The sequence below is a fragment of the Thermobia domestica genome, chromosome 15 (genome assembly GCF_964235325.1).
Source record: "Thermobia domestica chromosome 15, izTheDome1.hap1.1, whole genome shotgun sequence".
NCBI classification, from domain to species: Eukaryota; Metazoa; Arthropoda; class Insecta; order Zygentoma; family Lepismatidae; genus Thermobia; species Thermobia domestica.
In genome coordinates this window covers 4586953-4610799 of record NC_137468.1, presented here as the reverse complement: position 1 = coordinate 4610799, position 23847 = coordinate 4586953, and the positions used below count along the sequence as shown (strand labels likewise).

The window sequence follows — 23847 nt, the reverse complement described above, 5'->3', positions numbered from 1 at the left end:
GAACACTTTAACATTTTATATCGTAAAGGTAAGATCCACTGTTATTGTAGCTTGAGCGGTGCTAGAGCGAGTGACCGCAAAAATTCAAACTCCGATTAGTTAGAATTTCACAACATGATTTTATTATTACAGGTATAAATTCTTTAGTCAGTAGACAAGAGGGTGTGTATCATGTGTCAGATTTGACAACAATGTGTTTTGGTAGGTGGTGGGTCGGAGTGGGTAGTTTGTCAGAGTGGGTCATTGTGGGTAGTGAGTCCGAGTGGGTCATTGTGGGTAGTGAGTCCGAGTGGGTCACTTCTGGTGGAGGGTCATGGTGGGTCATGGTGGGTGGTGGGTCAAATTTTCATTGACCCACGCCATCACTTCCTCAGATAGTTCAATGCTCGCGCTCCCGTGTTCAGTTCCCGGTGGGTGTTTCTTTGAAATTTTATATGTCCTCGATGTATCTGTGTTCGTGTCGCTGTAGTTCAAAGTTACTGGAAATAGCTTATTACTAACAAGTAAACCTTACGTTTGGGTGAATCGAGTTGCTGACTGAGACACATATGAGAAAGTAGTACTAAACGTGGTCAGTATTTCAGTGAAATTGTAGGTGCGAAGCTCCAGGGGTTTAGGAGATACAGCTACTAGAACATCACATGGAAGTACAGAATAGTCTTCATACAGTTGGAGGTATAAGCTCTGTAAGACCTCTTGTAACAACAAAAGATGAATAACAAATATATGGGTATATATTAGAACTAGGGGGAAGTCATATAGTAAGGGTATACCTGACGGCGGCCATCTTGAAATCCGCCATTTTGAATTAAGGTTAAGTTTTTAAAATAGGAATAGGGTCATGTGATACGTGATTTAAGACCCAAATTTAATCAGAAGAACAATGGTCACGTTAATTTTGATTTACGCGCAATTGGTAAAAAGTTACAGGGAAATTAAATATTGTTGCAGCATATGTATTGGTCCTTTACCCCACCTTGTAAATTTTGTGTTAATGATAATAATTAAATAAAAAGCAGGTGGATAAATATTAGGTCTATGGTAAGAGTAGCCTTGGTGGTGGCCATGTTCAAATCTGCCATTTTGAATCAGACAAAAGTTTTAAACAAAACGCATAACATTGACACCTTATTAATAGCAAATTTTACCATAACTACAACGGTATAACCATTTTTGCTTTATCATTAACCAAACAAAATTAAATGGATCGCTCCTCACGACTACTGCTTTGACGGAATTGTTAACGACAAATGTGTCAAGTGTAACTCGATTGCCTTTGTCAGTTGTGCTCACTGTGAGCAGAGCATTTGTGCAAGTCATGCACTCTTTTCTGAACTACATATTGATTGTACTAATTGAGGATTTTTCTGGAAGAAAGACCCAAGTTCAATTATAACTCAATTCCACTTTGGTCATTTTTCCTTAAACTAGCAACTTGTTTATGCGATAACAAATGCTGGTTAATGATAAAGCAAAAATTCTTATACCGTTGGATTTATGGTAAAATTTGCTATTAATAAGGTGTCAATGTTATGCGTTTTGTTTAAAACTTTTGTCTGATTCAAAATGGCGGATTTGAATATGGCCGCCATCAAAGCAACTCTTACCATAGACCTAATATTTATCCACCTGCTTTTTATTTAATTATTGTCATTAACACAAAATTTGCAAGGTGGGGTAAAGGACTAATACATATGCTGCAACAATATTTAATTTCCCTGTAACTTTTTACCAATTGCGCGTAAATCAAAATTAACGTCACCGTTGTTCTTCTGATTAAATTTGGGCCTTAAATCATGTATCACATGACCCTATTCCTATTTTAAAAACTTAACCTTAATTCAAAATGGCGGATTTCAAGATGGCCACCGTCAGGTATACCTTTACTATATGACTTCCCCCTAGTCCTAATATGTACCCATATATTTGTTATTCACCTTTTGTCGTCACAAGAGATCTTACAGAGCTTTTACCTCCAACTGTATGAAGACTATTCTGTACTTCCATGTGATGTTCTGGTAGCTGTATCTCCTAAACCCCTGGAGCTTCGCACCTACAACTTCACTGAAATACTGACTACATTTAGTACTACTTTCTCATATGTGTCTCAGTCAGCAACTCGATTCACCCAAACGTAAGGTTTACTTGTAAGTATAATAAAGACAAGTTACGGAGATACTTTCGGTGAATCAGATAAGAAAGTGGTCTGAGGCACTGTACGTATATTTTTGTTTTTTAATTTAAATTTGAAGTCTCTCGACTATAGTATTTTGTCATGACCGAAATCAGTGTGTTTCTTCGTTCTCGTAAACGTGTGCAATTTGCTCCATAAACGAGTGATTTTTGACTCTTCCTTAACAGAGCAGTCTTAGCGTAGTGGCGTGAGCATTCGTTTCGTAATTTAGAGGACCTGGGTTCGAGTCTCGCTACGGTAAGTTGTTTTTATGAATTAGAATATTCATACTTCTCATATGTAATAAAATGAAAAATACTGAATTTCTTTCGGTCTTACAAGTTAGATTGGAGACTGCTTTCTTCACAGGGGAAATACTAGCAAACTGACTTCACATGTCTGTCTTCAACCTTGATTCGTACTGTGGTGGAAAACGTAACGTGTCTAGCAAACAATTCGTAAATACGACCCCTAAGGGTCATGCTTAGGGCCTAGTATGAGTCATAAATGTGTCTGAAACGATATTGTTTCCAAGCAATTATTCCGAACGTATTTCATTATTCCTCCTACTGCTAGAAATAATAAATTTTCGTTCGCCATTTCCAACACGTTCGAGATATCCGTTCAACCAAAATTTGTAAATAGGAACTAATCTTTCTTATATTGGTATGGATATTTTGTTAGCAAAACAAAGCGTGTTACTATATACCGTAAGGAAGACAAATCCTAATTAATTTCTGTTTAGGCATCCGAAGCTTCGATATTAATGTTGTTCAGGAGCTGACACCTTCTTTCTCACCTTTCGTTTACTTTCGGACACTAATCGCTCTTATCCTTTCTCTATCACTATCTCTTATCTTTTCTTTTTCTTTTCCTATCAACTTCAGTACGCTTGTTTACATTGCAATAGGATGTAATATTGAGGTGTTAAATTTTCAGTGATAATAATAATAATAATAATAATAATAATAATAATAATAATAATAATAATAATAATAATAATAATAATAATAATAACTTTATTTTAAATGCTTTGAACAGCTCATAAGCAAAAATACAGTACTATATTAAAATCATTATATAATCATTTTAAACAGACCAGAAATTATATACTATAAAATGACTATTAGAAAAGGTTAAGACCTTTGTCAGAAGATTAATATATTAAAATTATAAGATTCAAACTGATATATAAAACAAAAAAAGTAAAAGAAAACAGTCAATTTCATAATATACGATTAATAGAACTATGCAAATTAAAGTCTTATTTAACTATCATTTAAAATAATGAAACAACCTTACTTAAAATTGCACATTCACATGCAAAAATTCTCTTTCACCTATTGTCATATTTTAACGTAAAAGACTGGTTCTTTGAGTAAAAGATTATAAATAAAAATATACTGAAAATACACAATAACAATGAAAGAAAGATAAGCAGATAGAACCCTTGTTATAAAGTTAAAACAGTTTAATTTTTGTAAGAAATGCTCTGATATTTATCCTAACATATGTTCATTTTAAATTGTAAGACATTGTCATCCTTCTTAGTATTTCACGTTTTGTTTAATGCAACCAATGTCGATCGATTCCTAACAATATAAGTCGGCACTCTTATTCCTATATTTTCTAAGTAATATTTGTTACTATATTTACTATCCAACACCATTTGAATAAATAATTTATCAGTAACTTTCCTCCTTTCCGATAGTTCTTGAAGTCCTCAAAATGTTAACCAATATCCATATTCATACGCATACTAATCCTTTTTCATTTTATAACACAGTAGCCTTAAGAAAAATTTCTCTACAGCTTCGATTTTGTTAACAAGTGTGTTGGATAGACAGTTTCAGACAACTGAACCAAATTCCAATTTAGATCTAACAAGTGTCTTATATAAGTACACATAAGAACTACCATTTATAAAATCAGGCCATTGATCAAGTATAAAACATGTTGTTTTTCTTGCTGATTGCACTATGTCGTTTACGTGATTAACAAATTTTAATTGTCTGTCATACCAAAATACCGAGATCTTTAATTTACTGAACTTTGTCTATTGTTACTCCAATAATAATAATAATAATAATAATAATAATAATAATAATAATAATAATAATAATAATAATAATAATAATAATGGTATTATTTTTTTAAGTTCTCCTAAAACTAGGCAAAACTTACAGATAAGTCGGGATTTCGGGAGGGTGTCTGGACGTACAGGACACCTCTCCAACTACCAAAATTTTAAACCAAAGCGTTCCACTGAAGTTTCATGTAGAAGGTATTCTACTGTACGTTTTGAGGAAGATAGCTGTAATAAAAATAACTGAATATCACTGAACAGTAAGGCATATAATAAACTAACTTTTAGGATATACAGAAGTAATTATAGAAGCTTTGCTAGAAAAATACCTCTACAGGCCATAATAAATTCAATGATCTCCGAAATACAAAGTAACAAAGTAGCGTATAAGATACAGTCTAGAAAGCAATAGGACTTAATATTGAGGTCTTAAATTTTCAGTAATAATAATAATAATAATAATAATAATAATAATAATAATAATAATATTACTGAAGATTCGATACTTCAAATATTGAAACATCCGAGTATTCAAATATAAGAAGAATATAAAACGTGTGTCATCGCCGATCAATCGCCATCAAAAATTCTAAAGTAAAAAAAAATGTACTGGTCGTTCGTGGATCCGATTAGATTCAACTACCTTCAGATTACTGGTGGAGCTCCTTGACAACTTAACCACGATTACTACGCAGCAATTGATTAGTCTTTAGTTTGTTTACGAGTATAATACACGCGCCGTATTTGATTCAAAATAAAGGAGTTCTGTATTTTGTTTCTAAAAAATCTGTAATGTTGATAATTTACTGAATACAGTGATATAATGCCCTCCGAGTCAATTACATATTCCTGTCTTTTGCCAATCAACTGACTATTAACAAACTACTGTTTTGAACGAACAGAAAAGGGTCTTTATTTAGGCGAGTTGGGAGAAGTAACGCTTTAGATGAGTGTTAAGAGTTGTGGTTTTCTATTCTGGAGGCCGGATTCCATTCCCGTATTCGCCGTTTACCCTTTTCAAAGTGGGTAATAGTATACGTGATAACCACCTGATCTGGGTTTCTTCTGTGTTCTATTACCGCTTCTACAGGAAATACCATAAATTTTCTACGTAGTGCTATAGTAAGAAGTATCCCTGTGCACAAGACTTGCGATATGCGTTAAATCCCCCTCACACACATATAGTCATAGATAAAATACAACTGCACTACACATGCAGATATAAAGTACAGGTACGTTCTTTTTTATTTTCGTATCAGTCGATAAGTAAATAAAAGTCGCTTTGTTACCCCCTTTGTAAGTTCGTACATACTCAATGAATAATCCCTAAAAGTATGAGCGTCCTGCTCCTTCGGGAACTGATGCAGCTTCATGTATACTATATCCTTAAAATGTTTCATTTATGTTACAAGGCTGAGATCCAGTTGGATGCTGCTAAATGAAAGTTAATCTCCAGTGGAGAAATTCAGTGATGATGTAATCCTGAAAATAAAGGAAGGAAAATGAGAATAAAATGAAATATTTGAGTTTTACATCCCACGATTATGCCGGTTAGGCTAAAGAAGGTGGTGATAATGAGTGATGAATGAAATGGTATAATGAAGAAAGTGGGAGGAAACGGGAGAACCCCGAGGAAGCCCACACACACGATGTTTGTCCACCACAAAGTTCATTTGGCTGGGGCTGAGATTGAACCCGGGACCCCAAGTAAAGGAAGGAAAATGAAAGGAGAGAACGAGTTACAGAGTTAATTCTCTTAATGGTTCTATATTTGATGTTAACCGTTAATTTCGTGCATTTTTAAATTGTTGTTTATTGACGCTATATTCTCTTCTTTTCTCCTTGGGTCTCAATGTGTAAATTTGCACAAATATTAAACAAATCATGATCTCTAAGTTATATTTGCAACCTAAGGAGAAATACGCTTAGTACGGGTAAGTTCTCCAACTCGTTTAAGTGTTATCGAAGTTTATATTTTTAATATTTACAAATAAATTACTGCATAACAATATTTAGCATTTTCAATTTTTTTTTAACGAATAATGAAATCAGACAGGTTCTTCTTTCGAAGTAACATTATGTATCAATCAGTGGCACCGGAACCTAGGAGCTCAGGTTCTGTTAGACCCCCAAAATTTTCATTAGGGGCTGGGTTCTTCCCCTGAATGATCAATCTATACTTTAATTGATTTGCAGGTAGGACTACTATTAATAGTTTTAAAACTCAGCGTAGGGCTTTGTGTTTGTTTTTTTTAAAATAATACATATACCGCATAATCTATCCGTATATTATTTGATACGCATATATGAATAGTCATTTGAGGTAAGTTAACTTCTTTATATAATCCCTCATTTGAGTTAATTATAAGATTATTTAAGTTCCCCGACTGTTATCTTCTCATTGGTGCCTCTGGTGTCCGTAATTTTTTTTCTGGTACTGTGCTGTTTACTGTGAGTGCAAGTATGGAAAGACTCGATTTGTCATTTCGTCAGCCAGCGTTTCTCCTCACTCCTGCACAAAAACACACTTTACGATTTGTTCTTTTAACAGGTGAGGCAACTTCATGCTGCTGTTCTAGCTACTCTACCAGGCGTAATTAATCTTGTAGCTGGCGTTAATTGGGTTGCCTAACTCACGGACTTTATACATCAAGAATTTCTGTGGCCCGCTGTACACACCTACCAATATGTCAGTTTCAATTACGGATGAAAAAATGCACAAACTATACTATAGAACAGCTTGACTTTAAAAATAAGAGTTCATGTTACTAATAGCAGGCAAATAGAAGGGTCGGACCCTATTGGACCTGACGGTCTTAAAACTGACCCCGTTGCTATAGAAACTCCGAATAAAAATTATTTCATGACACTATGTTTAATACGAGAGATCTAATTGTATATCTATTTACATACTTCAGAGTCTCTAATTAGGCATTTCTCTGTTTTGAGTTGGAATCTGGTTGACTGTAAACTTGATTTTTCTATTATTTAAATTTTTTTCCTCACAAAATTTCCTCCAAGCTGTTAAGAAGAATAGTACTTATATATGTAGTAGAAACTATGTACTACTATCACTCCGTACCATAATTAAAAAGATTCTATGTATCATATTTACATTATTATACATCGGGGCAATTCCAATCACTTAAGTATAAGTCCGATCACCTCTGATCGAAGTTACCCCGACTCGCCATTTTATATTAAACAAAGTCATGCATGTTAAACATTCTAATACACAGAGTGAAACACACAGTGTTAATTTCCTAAAAGAACATGCTATGGAATATTGTAAGGCATATGAAACTCTTACAAAAATAACAAGTACTTACTGTGCAAAATAAGCAGACCAAAATTTACAAGAAAAAGCAACAAAACACAAATGTCGAAATCACTAGCACAAAACAACTGAACAAAGGTCCTTCCTATTCATGAGTACTTTGTGACTCCTTCTAGAGGAGTAAGCATAGTCTGGGTCACCAGGTCATGTCACTTTTAAGTAATTTAATAATTGGAATTACCCCCACCGATCGGAATTCCCCCACTTTACTCTACATCCAAACCAATCAATTAATCAACCTGCCCGATGCAACCTCATTTCTAAGTGGACGTTAAACTCAATTAAAACAAACAGAAATCCATTTAAAATAACGTATATTATTGATGGCGGATTATAGTGCCCGAGAACGGTAAACAGAGCTTCTGGAATTTGAACCCCTATCATGCTGGGAATACTGGGTGTGTTAAACCTTGTATTAGTATGATAAATTTGGACGTCGATTCTTTTACACAAGGAGAAGACAATAATCTAAATTGAAAGTTTCTTTGAGTAATTTCGATTGTTTTCTTTTTGTATTTTGTAAAGAATAGTTTTGAATAATTATGCCGCTGTTATTTTATGGTTTAGCTATATTTTCTGTCATATTTTGTATGTGTATACAGATGTTTATCAAAATAACAGAAATACCTAAAAATGCATTTTATCAGAATTATATGGCTTTAGACTATCCTCGTTTCGCTCACTTAAGAGTTCTGATACGACATGGAATAGAGTCATAGAAGTTGTGAGTTCTAGCAAATGACATATTTTACGCCATTCCACTTGCATTGCATTGTTCAGTCCCGTGAAAGTTGATAGAGGCGAAAACTTACGTTGGATTCGTGTTTTCACAATGGATCACAGATGTCCAATTATGTCTAGGTCGGGGATTTGGCAGGGCAGGGGAAAGGTTCAACTTCACCCCAATCTTTCTCAAACCACACCGCAACAAATCCAGTTGTGTGAATGGCGCATTGCATCTGCTCGGGAACAACATTCTGGATCATATGAGATTTTTTTTTTTTTGGGCTCAGATTCGCCTTTCAGTTTTGGCACCTGAAAGTTTAACCGAAACAGGGCTATCATCATTGCAATCTTCTTTGGTTTATTATTTTTCATCATTCATTTGTTTTTCCATTTGGACAATAGTGGACAGGGACTAGGGATAGGAAAATTGGACGAAACCACAACACTGAGAAACAACAAAAGATAAAATTTATACAAAATCAACAAAGAAAAAAGAAAAAAAGATTTTTTTTAATAAACTCCTAACTACCTAATATTAATTCATCTTCTAATTTTCCTATTCTATTCTATTCTCGACTCAAGTTTAGCTTACTCTAGTCTTGAATTGTTTCATACTCTTCCTTTTATCATATTTAGCCTTTCTCTTATGTTTATCATCATCTTCGTTGGTCTAGGTTTCACCTGTATGATAGGCTTTCCAACTATTTTATTTTGTTCTTTTTATTTTTTAACATTTTTTAAATTTGATAAATTTTACTAATTCTTGTAATAGTAGATGTTAAAATTTGCGCCACTGAACTCAGCGTCATTATTGCGCTGAGATACAAGATATTATTGACTATGCATTCCCTAGGGTGTAATGTTCCAAAATGACACCCTTATGGTCCCAGAAGAAAGTTAGTACTCTCCTGTAGACGATTGTGTCCGATAATGGATACTGCCATTGCATGCTAGCTTCTTTACTTCCAGAATGTAATAGTGCACCCATTTTTCATATCCAGTAGCGAATCTTTTCTGAAAGTAACTACCTTCTCGTTTTCGGTGTGGCAAAATCTCGTCACACATCAACACATCGCTGCTTCAGTTTGTCTATCAGCTGGCCTGATATCATCCTAGCACATACATTCCGAAATCTGAGCACAGCGTGGATAAAGTTACAGATTGAACTGTGACTTATGCCAATGATCCTACCTACTTCATCCTGTCACTCTGCATTGCCCCTTATCACACTTTCAATTTACATAGAGCAAAGACGGCAAGCGATAACAAGAAATTATTTGTTGGTCTTATGTTGAAACCACAAGTGGTAAACGTATCACTTACGGTCAGAATATTGGATCAATAAGAGCTAGGCATAGAGCACTCACGTCTGGTGAGTGAGGTTTTGGCTGGATCCCAGCTCGCGCCTAGTGAGCGTTTTGGTCTACAAACCATATATGAGTTTTCCTCCGGGTCCCTCCCTTTCTTTCATTCAACCATTTCATTCGTTGCCATCATCACCGTCTACCTTTCCTTTGAAGCACAATGATACGACGTTACAGGAAAAGAAAACATTCATAGTTTTCGGTTATTGCCATGTAGGCTAAACGAGACGGTGATATTAAGAATGAATGAAATGATAGAATGAGAAAAGTAGGAGCATACGGGAAACCCCGAGAAACCCCCCTCCACACATAAAGCCCACCTGACAAAGCTGAGATCGAACCAGCGACATCACGTACAAGATGTCTATGCTCTACCACGGAGCCACTGCAGCTCCGGAGTAGAAAAGGGATTTGCATTTCTACAGGAGTCGTTGCGTTTTTGAACTGAAGCTATACATACTTTATTTTCTCTGTAGGAAAAATAAACAATTCAAGCTGTAGGTTTTATGATTTAAAAAAAAAAAAATACTAGCTAAGGAAGGTCGCGGGGTGTTACTCGGGCTCCGTATCGATATTATGCTCAGTCGACGCCCTTTTAAATATGAAACAATTAGGCAACCGGAGAAATCCTCAATAGCAAGCGTATTCGAATTATGAGCGTTAAAAGTTCAAAATTAAACAGATTTTGCAGAAAGTTTGAAGTACCATTTCTTGAGATAAACGCATCAGTTTTCGTAGCAGGGGATTTTCTTGGGCGCCCAACACAGTGGCAAGATCGAAACGTACGCATTTTGCAAGATAAAGGCAATTATTTGGAAGAAAGTGAAGGCAAATGGCGTCTTATACCTCGCAAATTGCCTCCTATTTTGTATACTGGACCAATAGGCTAATAAAATGTATTTGCTACCCCTATTCGACTATAGTGTCATTCAAATATCACTTTCCTCCACCTTCAAATTGAGCAATAACATTAGTTTCGGAAACGCTTTGTCAGGCGTGCAAAGTTCAATGAAGAACGTCGTGTACGATGATCTATATTGTAGTGTTCTTCCCCCTTCTGTAGCTAGGAGTGAGATCAATATTTTCTCAAAACGTTCTGTCACCAATATGTTGTTTTAACCGGATCAGTTGTTCAGCAAAAAACATTTGCACTGGGGCACACTACAACACAGTATCGTATATGGAAAACGAAAATCAGGTTATTGTTAAAATGAAGTTAAATCAAATAAATTATCCACTACAGGCTGGCATTGACAGTGGGTACAAATATTAATTTATACCACCGATATTTCATTTGTGGTTAGTCATGCGTAAATGGCGATCCAAAGAGCTCGTGCAGTGCCAGAGAGGCCTGCCGCGGAACAAACCTGAGCGGTACTCCGACCCTGTCTGCCTATGCTTATGCATCGCAGAATACGGTGTTCTAATACATCATCGGTAGAGATGTGCTTAGTTTTCAGTGAATTGGAATGTCGATTATGGGAAAATATTGGTCCAACTCCAAGGAATATTCTAAGACATTCAACGACAAACTACACCAAAAAATTATATATATATATATATAAAAATGTTTAACGGGAATGTTGTGAACAGGTGCAGGCCCGTATCCACGGGGGGCAAGAGGGGGCCGCCCCCCTAAATTTTGGCTGGCCCCCATAAAAATTCACGGTAGGCTTGCAAATGAACTATAATATGGTGATGAAGTATAATATTATTGTGTCGGGCCCCCCCTAACTTCTACCGGGCACCCTCCAAATTATTGAGCTGGCTACGGGCCTGAACAGGTGTTTTTTATTCTCGAGAAAACAGCTGTTTTGCACACATCATTTCTAGCCGATTGTTTGTTTTTTGGTCACATTTCTCGCGGAATACCGTAAAATATTGCCTGTAGTTTGGTTACTATTTTCAAATAATCGTCATTAAAATCCGTTGAAAATTAAAAAAAAAAATGACTAGTGGTGAAATATTGAAACACTGTCTTCCACAATGGATACCATCATGTCCATGTGTTTTCTCGGGGTACTCCCGTTTCCTCCCTTCTTCTCATTCCATCTATTCCTCCATCATCATTCACTTGTCTTAATTATCGTCTTCCTTAGCCTAAAGGGCATACTCGTTGGATTTAAACTGAAATATTTCATTTTTTCCATAATACACAAAGGCCGGCTGGGTTGGGAGTCCCGTTCACGTTAGTTCCGCGGCAAAGCTTTTCGAAGACATATGTCATTGTTCAATGTTAAGGTGGCCACACAGGAAAGTGACATTCAAATTACAATAGAGTAGAATAGGAGTGGCAAATAAATTTTATTAGCCTACTGACCCGGTGCGCCAAACAGTTGGCAATTTGCAAGTTGTAATACGCCATTACCCTTCAAGCTTCAACTTCTCCCCAATAAGTTCTCTTATCTTGCAAAATACGTATATTTTGACCTCATCATTCTGTCGAGCACCCAAGAAAACACCCCAGTACCAAACATGCAGCGTATATCTCAAAAAAGGGTTACTTCAAACTTTTTTCAGAACTGTACGATTTTGAAATTTTAACGCTCATAATTCGAACACCCTTGCTATTGAGGATTTCTCCGGTTGCCTAATTGTTTCATATGTAAAAAGGAGTCGGCTGAGCATAGGATCAATATGAAGTCAGAGTAACACCCCACGACCTTCCCTAGTAAGCGAAATGAATTAGTATTTTCCACTAACGGGTTCAGGCAACTACTCGTGTACATACGAAAGATCAAAAACATAAATAAATTATTTTCAAAAAGATATAATATTTTATCTAAGCAAATTAAATTTCATAAAAAAAATAAAGAAAGAAAGAAAAGAAAAAAAAGAAAGAACACATGTTATATATTAAACGTTCAAAATGATAGTGAAAATCAGTGTTGGGTAAGTTACTTGTAAAAATGTAACGCGTTACAAGTTACTTTACTTTCTCTTAAAATGTAACGCGTTAGTAACGCGTTACTTGCCCCCAGAAAGTAACTGTTACTTTACTTCAAAAGTAACGCGTTACTTTTAGGTCCGAAACTTTAAAAATGTGAAAAAAATTATGACTTCAATTTTCCGTACTACTATTACTACCGCTATTATTATTATTATTATTATTATTATTATTATTATTATTATTATTATTATTATTATTATTATTATTAATAATAATAATAATAATAATAATAATAATAATAATAACACTGTATATAAAAAGCAAGGTAGGCGGTTTGTATTTGAATACTAAAAAGATAGTTGATTGCCAACCTCGGTAGTCGTGAAGTCTGGGAGTCAAGGACATTGTTCACGAGCTTTTGAATTTGGGTTGAGGGTCTAGGTTGAGTATTCGGGCTCGAGCCGAACACTGTTAAAAGTTATAGGGCACTGGCCAAATATCTTCAAAACTGCTCGGCCCGGGTTTATAATTGTCAACGACTCGAGCAGCTCGGCTCACAACTCATTCTCTATCGACCAGAACAGAGAAGTAAGCCGAGCCAACAGCTCACCCAACCGACTCGGCTAGAGCCCTCGGCTCATTGAGCCGAACCGAGCAAATGGCTCATCCCTACAAAGCCGAGCCAGCTCGAGCCATCTCAGTTGAGCCGAGCCGAGCTGAGTTTGTTATAAAAAATCTCTTGTGGTCTCGTTATCGAGACGAGACGAGATGCAAGTAGTGTCCCATCTCGTGAGCAACACTAAAAGTATTCCATATTACTGTTTAGCTTACATTTCTCATGGCTTTCGTTTTCCAGTGTAATCAGGGCATGATTTCAAGACGACTTAAAACGAACGAGCCATTTATCAAACTCGACTGGACTCGAAACTCGACGCAAAAAAAACTGAATCGGCTCGGAATTCGACTCGAGGATATTACCGTTGACTTGACTCGAACCTCGACTTGAATTCGAGTCGAGTCGAATTTTAGCTTGACTCGTGCTCATCCCTATGCGCTAGAAAAAATGGTTGCTTATAATTATTCTCCTAACTAATTATATAATAATAACAATGTTGTTATGTAAAATTAAAAATAAAGAATATAGAGAAACATTACACTACTCTATAATCAACGGGACTCTAGGATAAGCAAACTGATCTGAAAGAACTCCAATATTACATATCATCAGCAAACTATTGTCTAGTAATAAAGTAGATCTGCTCATCAAAACAGTTTATTCATATTAACCCCTTACTATATTACTGTAAATCGTTAATTATGGCACCCTAGTTGTTGATAAATATTTTCTGCCGGGGCACTTCAGACACTTTACTTTTAAATTCTGTCCACCATCATTCTCAACTCTTAAGAAAAAAGTATTCTTTCAAATGTTCGCATAGTAAAATATTTTCGTTCTCCATCTTTATAAAAACAACACGAATTAAAGTAAAATAGACTACCGGTATCATTGCACTCCTAGTTCACTCACTGAATGCATTGATTTTGAGCTGTCAAAATCTACGACAAAATCTTCCAGGTGCTTGCAATTAGTACACGTGATTTCCCAAAGGCTGTCCTCATCTTCAAAAAACAGCAAGTGGCACTACAAATTTATCTGTTTCTCTGTGTGTCTCTGACTGTCGGTCACTGACATACGTAGTTCATGCTCGATTGTTTCATTCTGAGAAATTCACTTACAGGAAAGAAACATTTGTTTCCGAAAAAAATATACATATATTGTAGTTACTCATCCGAAATGTAACGCGAAAAAAGTAACGCAAATAGGTACGTTACTTAAAAATTTGTACGCGTTACCGTTACAGTTACTTTGGAAAAATGTAACGCGTTACTAGGAAACGTTACTTGCGGTACGTTACTTCCCAACACTGGTGAAAATGTACACACGTACAATCTTTGTATTGTACGTGTGTATAATATTTACGTGGCAACAAACAGTTAAAAATTGAAAAGCGCTTAGCTGTTTCTTCAAATGATTCTTCCTTTCACTTCGCTTCCTTTGGCTCTTCGACCTTCTACTTTGAGTTGGATTCTTTTTTTTTATATATATATGATTCCTCCCGTTTCCCCATTTTAAACTTTTATTAATTATAATAGTTTTGTCACAATTCACAGGTTCCGATTCTGGACTTCAAACGCTAACAAGGAATTGCCCTACTACTGTGACTGCAACAGCACACATACAAGTTTAACAACGAAGTATTATGGCGTCCTGCGCAAGCATGAGATTTAGCCGCTAAAACTCTTTCCTTAAACTTAGAATAATATTTGGATAAAATGTAAAACATAACACGAAAAACGGTCATATAATATCCATATTCCGTAAAGAGATAACTACTTGTAAAATAACTTATGCTTATAAGTAAACATTTCATAAAACTGAGCACAGGAGTAGCAAGATCGAACAGCAAGTGCCATCTTGCGTACTCATCTTAAAACTCATCAAGTTTTCCTCTTATATGTTACTTTTTTAGATAACAGAACACATAAACACATAAACACATGAAATAGTATCTTATGTTGTAGCTAACGCATAATTCTATTTTATAGTGCAATACTTATAATATGTGCAATTTTGTTACGCATTGGTTAAGGCAATGAACTAATGCTTATATTGACTTCCGGATGGTGATCCACCTTAACACACACAACCACCATCACTGCCTGACCGTTGCCATCCCACACACTTGGCATGTTTCCAACGTTAGGTGTTTCTATTGTTTTGATAACCATCTGTAGTTCCGAACATTTCGGGTTTCCAATGTATCATTACATTTTGTGCTTTAGATATTATAACTTTAAATATATATTTTAATTCATAGGTGTTTTTAAATGCAACTGGGACATACGAAGATGAGGAAGGCCTTCGTGAAAGATCAAGTAAGTTCTTGCTTATGCTTATCATATGTTACTTACCTTCGTTTATGTATTACTTATATGTTTTGTTGAAAATGAAAAAAAAAAATGAAATTTCTACTTTTACAACTCTCAATCAGAATCTTTAATCTAGAGAGGACGTTTGACTAAATACAGTAAATTTTGCGATATAACTAGTGGAATAAAAAGACGGAAGGAATATTCACAATATAATTAGTGGAATAAAAAGACGGAAGGAATATTGACAATATAATTAGTGGAATAAAAGGGCGGAAGATATATTGACAATATAATTAGTGGAATAAAAACAGGGATGGAATTTTAACAATATAATAAATGGAATAAACAGACATAAGTAATATTGACAATATAATTAATGGAATAAAAAGACGGAAGTAATATTGAGAATACAATAAATGAAAAAACGGAAGGAATATTGACAATATAATAAATGGAATAAAAAGTCAGAAGGTACAACTGTGAGCAAAATAAATTACGCGTCTCTTTATTTTGAAGTTTTTTTTTGAAAATATCTCAGTTTTCTTTATATGTTCGAAATTTCGGAAGGTTTCCCCAGCAGGACAGGTCAATAACAAACTTGTTTTTAATATTTGTGTTAGATATTAGCTTAAAATAAAGAAATTAGAAGCAAAAAACATTAAATCGACCGAAATTACGAGAATTACCAACTCTGCTAAAGTGGGAAATTTTCAAGAACCGAGGGTATTCTGCAGTTCAACACGAAGCAGTGACACCTATGTGATTGAGTGAAATGTGGATTAAATCTGCAAACGAAAATTTTAACGAAATATTTCTAATATGTCTTATTACATGCATTACCTGCAAACTCCAAATATATGAATCAATACTAAATATTAACGTATAGATAGAGCAAAAAGTGGAAATTACTTATGGAAAAGGACGAATTGGTAGCACGATCGTAATGAAAATTCGTATTTACCGTAGAATAGGTTCACTCACGTGAGAAAACAAATAGCTCAGTCGGTTAAATCAACGAGTCTGTATGCCGCCGGTTGCTTCTAGTTCGATCCCACATAGAAGTGGAATGGTTATTTTTATTACTATGGTTATTTTATTTATTTTTTGTGTGGGAAAGAATCAAATTGTAACATGTGTGTAAAACTCATGACGATACCAAAAAAAAAAAAAAAAATGTTGTCGCACTTGCATTAGTGCCCCTAATTTTTGTTTGCAAACAGTTTCGTAATTATTTTCCCTGTGCTCACTGCTCACTACATGCTCACTGGTGCATAACGAATGTTTTCCAGTAAATGTTAATTCTAATTTGGAGAATTTTATAAAGATTCACAATGTTTATCACTAGATAGTCTTCTATCTACTTTTTTTGGACAGTTTGATAACAGATTTCCCTATTAAATATTTAATTTTCCTTATATATGTTTAATTACGGAAAAGTTTTACAATGTATTTGTTTTAAATTGAAATTGTTTTGAATTTACCACATGAGGTAAGTAGCCCGAAGGAGGAGAACTCAAGTAACTGATATTCTACGTAAAAGCAACCAATTGTAGGATGCTTCTTACCTTCAGCACATAATCTTTACGTTAGAGAGTCGGATAGAAAAATCCTGTTTTTTCCTCCCCTATGACCACTCATCTTAAAGCTCTACATGTAATGATTCGTGTCACATAATTTCGGCTCTACAAAGTCATTCATATTTAATAATAATAATAATAATAATAATAATAATAATAATAATAATAATAATAATAATAATAATAATAATAATAATAATAATAATAATAATAATAGTAGTAGTAGTAGTAGTAAAAATGAATTATTATTATTATTATTATTATTATTATTATTATTATTATTATTATTATTATTATTATTATTATTATATTCCTGAATATGCCACCCTTACATAATGTAGTAACCTTAGATTTCTTAGTTAAAAGTGCTTTTTTTAGTAATAATTTGAGAAACCACGTAACAAAATTTAAAATGTAGGAGGGGCACGACGTTTTACTTTGCCCCTCTGTTTTCAGCACCCTTACAAAAGAAAGTATTTATTTTCTGACAGGCAGGGCAGACAAAATGAATAAGAAATATATTTATAGCATTCTTTCCTCCGTGAATGGAATATCACGTAGCATTTTTTATTCTACCGAAGATGACCCTAGGCCGTTATGGTTAGGTAACAAAAGAAATACGTAATATATTTATAGCATCCCTTGACTGTAATATTACCGTTTTTTTATTTGTTCGAGGGCGCTCTATACGACCAAGGGTGACAAAAAGAATAGGAAAAGTGTCTAAAGATTACAAAACACATTATATTTTGTCAGAAGCATGGCAGTGTATACACAGCATTGCTTTCGTTAACATGTGTTTCACACTTGAGTCGCTTATAAAATTAGGCAGAATAAACTTTTGCCGATCGTTGCTCTAGAGGGATTTGTCCAGGATGGTTTGGTGTCGGGCTAATAACAATGAGTATGTTTATTTACATCACCGTTAAAGAAAAAGCAAACTTTCTGAAAGGAACTTACTTAGGAAACATCAGACCCTCCTTATACTTAGCAAGAGCCCATTGTGAAAAATTGCATCTGGTGTTATGGGTGAAAGTTCTATGGGGCTATTAGAAAAATATATATTCCCGTTTCCACGCTGATGGTAGAATTTCTGAAACAGTTATTGAATTACGTTCGAAGCATAGGCGTAAATAGCGTCCCCGCAACAATGTGGCGTGGGGACCGCACAAGCTGCAAAGCCAAAAAATATATAGAAAGTACGCAGTGGCGGACCAGGCCAAATTTTCACCTAGACAAAGTGACTTTTTGGCGCCCTCTCCCGTTGTACTAGCCTATATTTTACATTTTATCATAGTGTTTTTAATAGTTTAAACCCATTTTTTCAAAAAGACATTCGTCACCTAGGAAGACTTCACAAAGAATATGGCCCGCTATAAACAATACGAACTCCGCCCCCCCGCAGCACGAAACATGCTTCGTCTTCTCTGGATTAAAGGGGTATAAACCCCATCTTCTAAATTCGTTTTTAATTACTAATTGTGTTGCTACCTTGTATATCACTCTTTTAATTAGTGGTGCAGAAATAACACGTGTAACATTTTACTCACTTTCCATGTAGAATTCTCGAAAACGATTTGAACACTGATACGGCGCAGGGTTGAAGAATATGTGTGTTCTTTGGTGGAAGGCAGTAGAGTACTATAGCATGGCTGGAACAAAATTCGCTTACTTCCATTGCCAAGTGAGTCTTGTGACCGTCGATTAGCAGAAGGACTGGTTTCTTAATAGAGGGATCATTCACCCATTTTAGGAAGCCGTTTGCTATCCATTCGTAGTGTTTCACTTCTCATCCAGCCGCTATCTGACCTGACCTGCCTATGAAAATCTCTGAAGAGACTGTACTGATGACGTCCTTTGGAAGATGTCTTACATACAGATATACGACCATCGGGGATACAATTTCTCCTGCTGCGGAAAAAGTGCAAAACAGTGTTAATGTTTCTTTCTCGTTGCCCTTCACCTCGTACATATTTTTCCCGCTTTGGACCCCAACGCCTTTCCTGATTTGTGACACAGTTGAAAGCTGGATTCATCAGCATTAAATATTCGCTCAGGGTCATGTAGAATATCAGATTGTCCCGTTTGTTTCAAGTATTTCTCAAGGTCCTAAAACCACAAGCGAATGTTTTCCTCGGTTACAGCGTCTTGTTCAAAGTTTAGGGACACGATTTGTGGATGTCTCCTCAAGTAAGTGTAGTACCAGGTTTCACCAGCTCGATTGTCTTTGAACGGCGTTTTGCGTTTTTCTGAATCGACAATTTTTACACTGTTCAGAAGATCGTATTTCTTCTGTAGAAAACCCTTTTGCTCACATTAAGGAGCCAGTTTGCTAATCCCTCTTCTTCTTTCTGTGTTAGGTATGGTTCTGGATCCATTTTTCGCTTTTTGGGACTGTGACCATGAAATTTATCCATCAGCGTTACCCGAGGAATTCCATAGATTACTAATGCCTTTCGTATGGAGCGCTTTTTTTTTTCGACAAGCCTCCAGAGCTTTTTGTAGATCCTCGTTTGAATAAGCTGGCAGTTTGAGCTTAGGTCTACTCACTTATTATCTCTGAAAGAAACAAAAATTCTTAAGGACGTGCAAGGAAAACAGATGTATTCCAGACGTAAGCTGATAGTAGCTATTCCGCTAACAATATTTGAATGCGTTCCACGACGAAACGAGAATAGTGTAGTTCAGTATTAAACGAATTAGATCAAATATAATAAATGTATTATTCAAATTAAATGTCATACCCTAACAGTGCCATTAATTTTCCATGAAAATGTTGGGAAACTAGATGAATATTCAGTTACTTGAATTTGAATTTATTTTATGGCCTTTAGGCATCTACGGTTCCGACCGGGACAGGGTAGGGAGACTATGTTGGAAGTTAGACGGCCAGGGCCTATTTTGAAGATACCATCCCAGCATTTGCCTGGTGTGACAGGAAAAACCCGAAAGAACTCAGTCAAGATGGTCGACCGCTGGAATCGAACCGAGGACCTTCCGAATGGTAAGCCAACGCTTTACTATTTTTTTTCAAAGTTCGTCACAGCTGAGACATTAAGTCTGAATGCTTCTCGAGCCAATTGGAGGTAATCCAATCCTGACAGGGACACGAACACAGAAATATCGAGGACAATTAAAAATACCCTTGCTCTTGAGAGGGATTCGAACCCTCAGTGGATTGCCTCTTCACCATTACCACTGAGCCACGGCCATTCGGTGAATATTCATGTATTAACGGTAAGACTCAGCAGATGATTATACAAATGTAAATTGATCACTGAATTAGTGTTTGAATCAAGAAATTCTGCGAGAAAATACAAACGCAAAGCATGGTCGGACACTGAGAAAGAAACAGCTAACCTTCGACCAGTACAAATGTATTACGAAAAGTAGTGGTCGAACACTAGTAAATCTTCTCGTATCCCATTATAACTTCAGAATTGGTAACTAGGTACTCATTTCATAAAGATGAATCGAAAGTTAGTCGTTATTGATATTTCTACAATTTTTCAGTGTTCGACCACAGGGTGGTCGAACACTAATTAACAAAGAATATTTCATAAGTCATTGTCCGACCACTACATTTTATTGACTTATTCTTCATACCTTACAGTTATCACTAAAATTTAATTACTGAAATGTGCTCTACAGTTCCATGTAACGGAATAATATGTGCATTTCTTACCTGGTGATATAAAACTAGGGAAAAGCACGAAAAACAGGGTGCTGTCGTTCCCATTTGCAACAGATTAAAGTTGTCGAAAAGTCAGTGTGTCTTCCGTAGGCATACATTTGATTGGCTATTACCGAATGCTTGTGCAATATATTTTGACAGTATCTTTGTGATTGGTTCAAAATACGCTGCAATTCAATTATAACGGAAAAGCATGCTTTTTTTTTTATCGGAAAATAAGCCTAATATATAGTTTTAAAGTGAAAAGTGGTCGGCAACTAGGGGGTGGTCGAAGACTGGCACAACCACCCTATTCGTTAAATAACAAAATAAAATAACTAAATTAAGAGCAAAAAGCTTCAACACGCGCTAACTTTTGTCCACTGCCAATATTGTTAGAAGGGATATTAATAGCAAAAACTCCTAGTCAATGTTGAACCTTCGAACTTCATCCCGAACAGCAAGCATATTTTCGAAATACACTCAGCCCTAGCCAGAAGGCATTGTAAGCGAGTTACGTTTGGCAACATCGCACGGAAACAAATGAATGCTGAAATACATTCTAACCCATTCCTACTACTATTACTACTTTTGCTATGGATCTGTATAGTACAAGGGCAGACTTATTTTAATGAAAGAAGTTTAATGAAAATTTTAAAAAAATAATCGTTAAATCAGTTTTTGAATATTATTTTTAATCTTTTTTAACGAAGGAATGTTATATTTAAAAAAAATAAAAGTAACTCTCCTTAGGCAGGGTTTGAATCCACGCCAAAACTAATTTCCCTTACTAGCATGTTGCGCTAGCTCACTTTTTTTCTTTTTTCTTTTTTTAAGTTAACTGACTCACCGAATGTGCCTCAGAAACTTGAACTACTTATTACTTTACTTATTTTACCTTGCTTTTCCAATGATCTAGAACGCCAGGGACACGAACACAGAAACATCGAGGACAGTTAAAATCACAAATGCTCTCCCACCGGGAATCAAACCCGGGACCCCGTACACCAAAGGCGCACGTGCTAACCACTAGGCCAGCGGGGAGGGCACTCACTCGGCTACGAGAGCCAACAGCATTTGGCGTTTACTTTGTGCTATATGTAGGTCATGACTCGTGATGTCACCAACAGGATCACAATATAGACGCCATTATTTTTCCTACATTACAGAGTCCCCCGATATTTGATCATTGGAAATTGTCGGACTGAAATTGTCATTTGGAACAACACTTTAATATGAAGCCAAAAATTCCTTTAAAATAGACAAAAACTTTGAGTTTTAAGAATTCTATTATTTTTGCCTTTTCCCATAAGGGGGTCATAGCCTTTACACCGAAGAGCCCCCCGAGATTTGATCATTGATCACTCGGACTGAAATTCTCATTTGGAACCAAAACTTTAATATGAACTCAAAAATTAAACTTTTACATCAATTTGAACTGACTGGGTTCCGGTTCACCCCACTATTATATTTAGTTTAGTTAAGTGGTAATTTGTGACAGCTTCACATCATCAAAAGAATCTTTCACTTCACACCCCCCAGGAATCCGTGCTGGATCCGCCACTAGAATCAATAGACATTTTTCCTATACTTTTTGTTACCCTTGGTTGTGTAGGAGCTCCCACGAACAAATAAAGAAGCGGTAATATTACAATCAAGGGGCGCTAAATATCGGGACAGGACGTTTGGGCGCCACCATTTGGGCGCGGACGTTTCGGCGCTGCCGTTTGGGCACCGGATGTTTGGGCGCGAAGCCGTTTAGGCGCCAGACGTTTGGGCGCGAGGTACATTGTAAAAATCACAATTTACGAAATATAAAGTAAGCTAGGCTCTGAAAACTAAGCGCGAATCAAGATATATACATTTCCTACACTTCTATCTTTATCTAACCTCATTTATCTGTATATTTTCTATCTCTATCTTATTTATTCATCTAAATTAAATAGTTTAATGCGTTTGTGGCATTTGTTGCCTAACCTCGTCATGGATTGATTTTTCGCTTGTTCACGATTTTTGCTTCTGATCTAATGTTGATCTAATTTTTGTATTATATAAGAAAGCTAGGAAATGAAGGAATCAGACGAACTGTTAATAATTTTCTCAATGTTAATTAAAACATATTGATTTAATTTTTGTATTTTTTAAAAAAGTTAATAATTACATACTTATGAATATTAAAATTTGCTTTCTTTCGTATTACGTTTGCCAAACTCTTCCTTAAGTCCAATAAAGAACTACCAATAAAAGATTTCCGCGCACTCGAGTTGAGAGAAGTGTCCCCGCGTAGCGTAGTCGCTAACGCTCTCGTCTTCGGTGCGAGCGGTCCCGGGTTCGATTCCCGGTAGGGGCACTCGGTCGAAAAAGTATAACACGCTCTTTCAGGCCGGCTACCCTGAATGAGGTTTTCCTCATTCACACCAGGCAAATGCCGAGGTGGTACCTAATTTATAGGTCCAGGACGCTTCCTTCCTTCCCCAATCCTTTCTTCCTTTCCTTTCCCGGATAGTATGTACCCTCAAACGTGACGGGCTAAATGGCCTTACATGCCGAGAGCCCAGAAATCTAAAAATCCTAATCGAGTTGAGGGAAAGCTGTTAATACAGGGTGTCTAAGACATTGAGTTTAGGAACTGTAGTATGCTGTATTTCTGGTATCACTTTATTTTTTAAAAAAATTAACATTCCAATATAAAAAATCAAAACTTAATACACTTTCATTTTTCGTCCCATTGTAAGCATTTAATCTGCATTAAAGAAAGTGGTGAAAGAAAAAAAAGAACGATTTCAAAGTGAAAAATAATAGTTAAGTGTACATATATTGGTCATTTAGCCACTAGAAATGTGTTTGACATTCACACTTATTGCATAACTACAGTAGAAGTCCTGCTTTAAGTTTTTTAATGGAATAGGCTCACAATGTATAATGCAGTCAATCATATCTAGTCTGGTCTACTTACCTTTGGCTTGAAAAGTTATCAAATAAAAAGCATACTTAACTTTGGTTGAAACTAAAATTTACAAAATTTAATTGTTAATTCAGTTTTTAGAATTTTAAAATTTCAGTATTTCTAGTATGTAAAACAAAATC

At 35.6% G+C, this 23847-nt stretch overlaps 1 protein-coding gene across 1 annotated transcript in view; it reads left to right on the top strand.

Annotated features, from left to right (window-relative positions):
* Positions 1-23847, top strand: part of LOC145672005 (phospholipid-transporting ATPase ABCA1-like) — a 378961-nt gene that overhangs the window by 254006 nt on the left and 101108 nt on the right. Inside the window, exon 23 of the mRNA XM_081741187.1 lies at positions 15456-15513. Within this exon, the coding sequence (XP_081597313.1) occupies positions 15456-15513 (58 nt within the window). The remainder of the gene's footprint in view (positions 1-15455; positions 15514-23847) is intronic.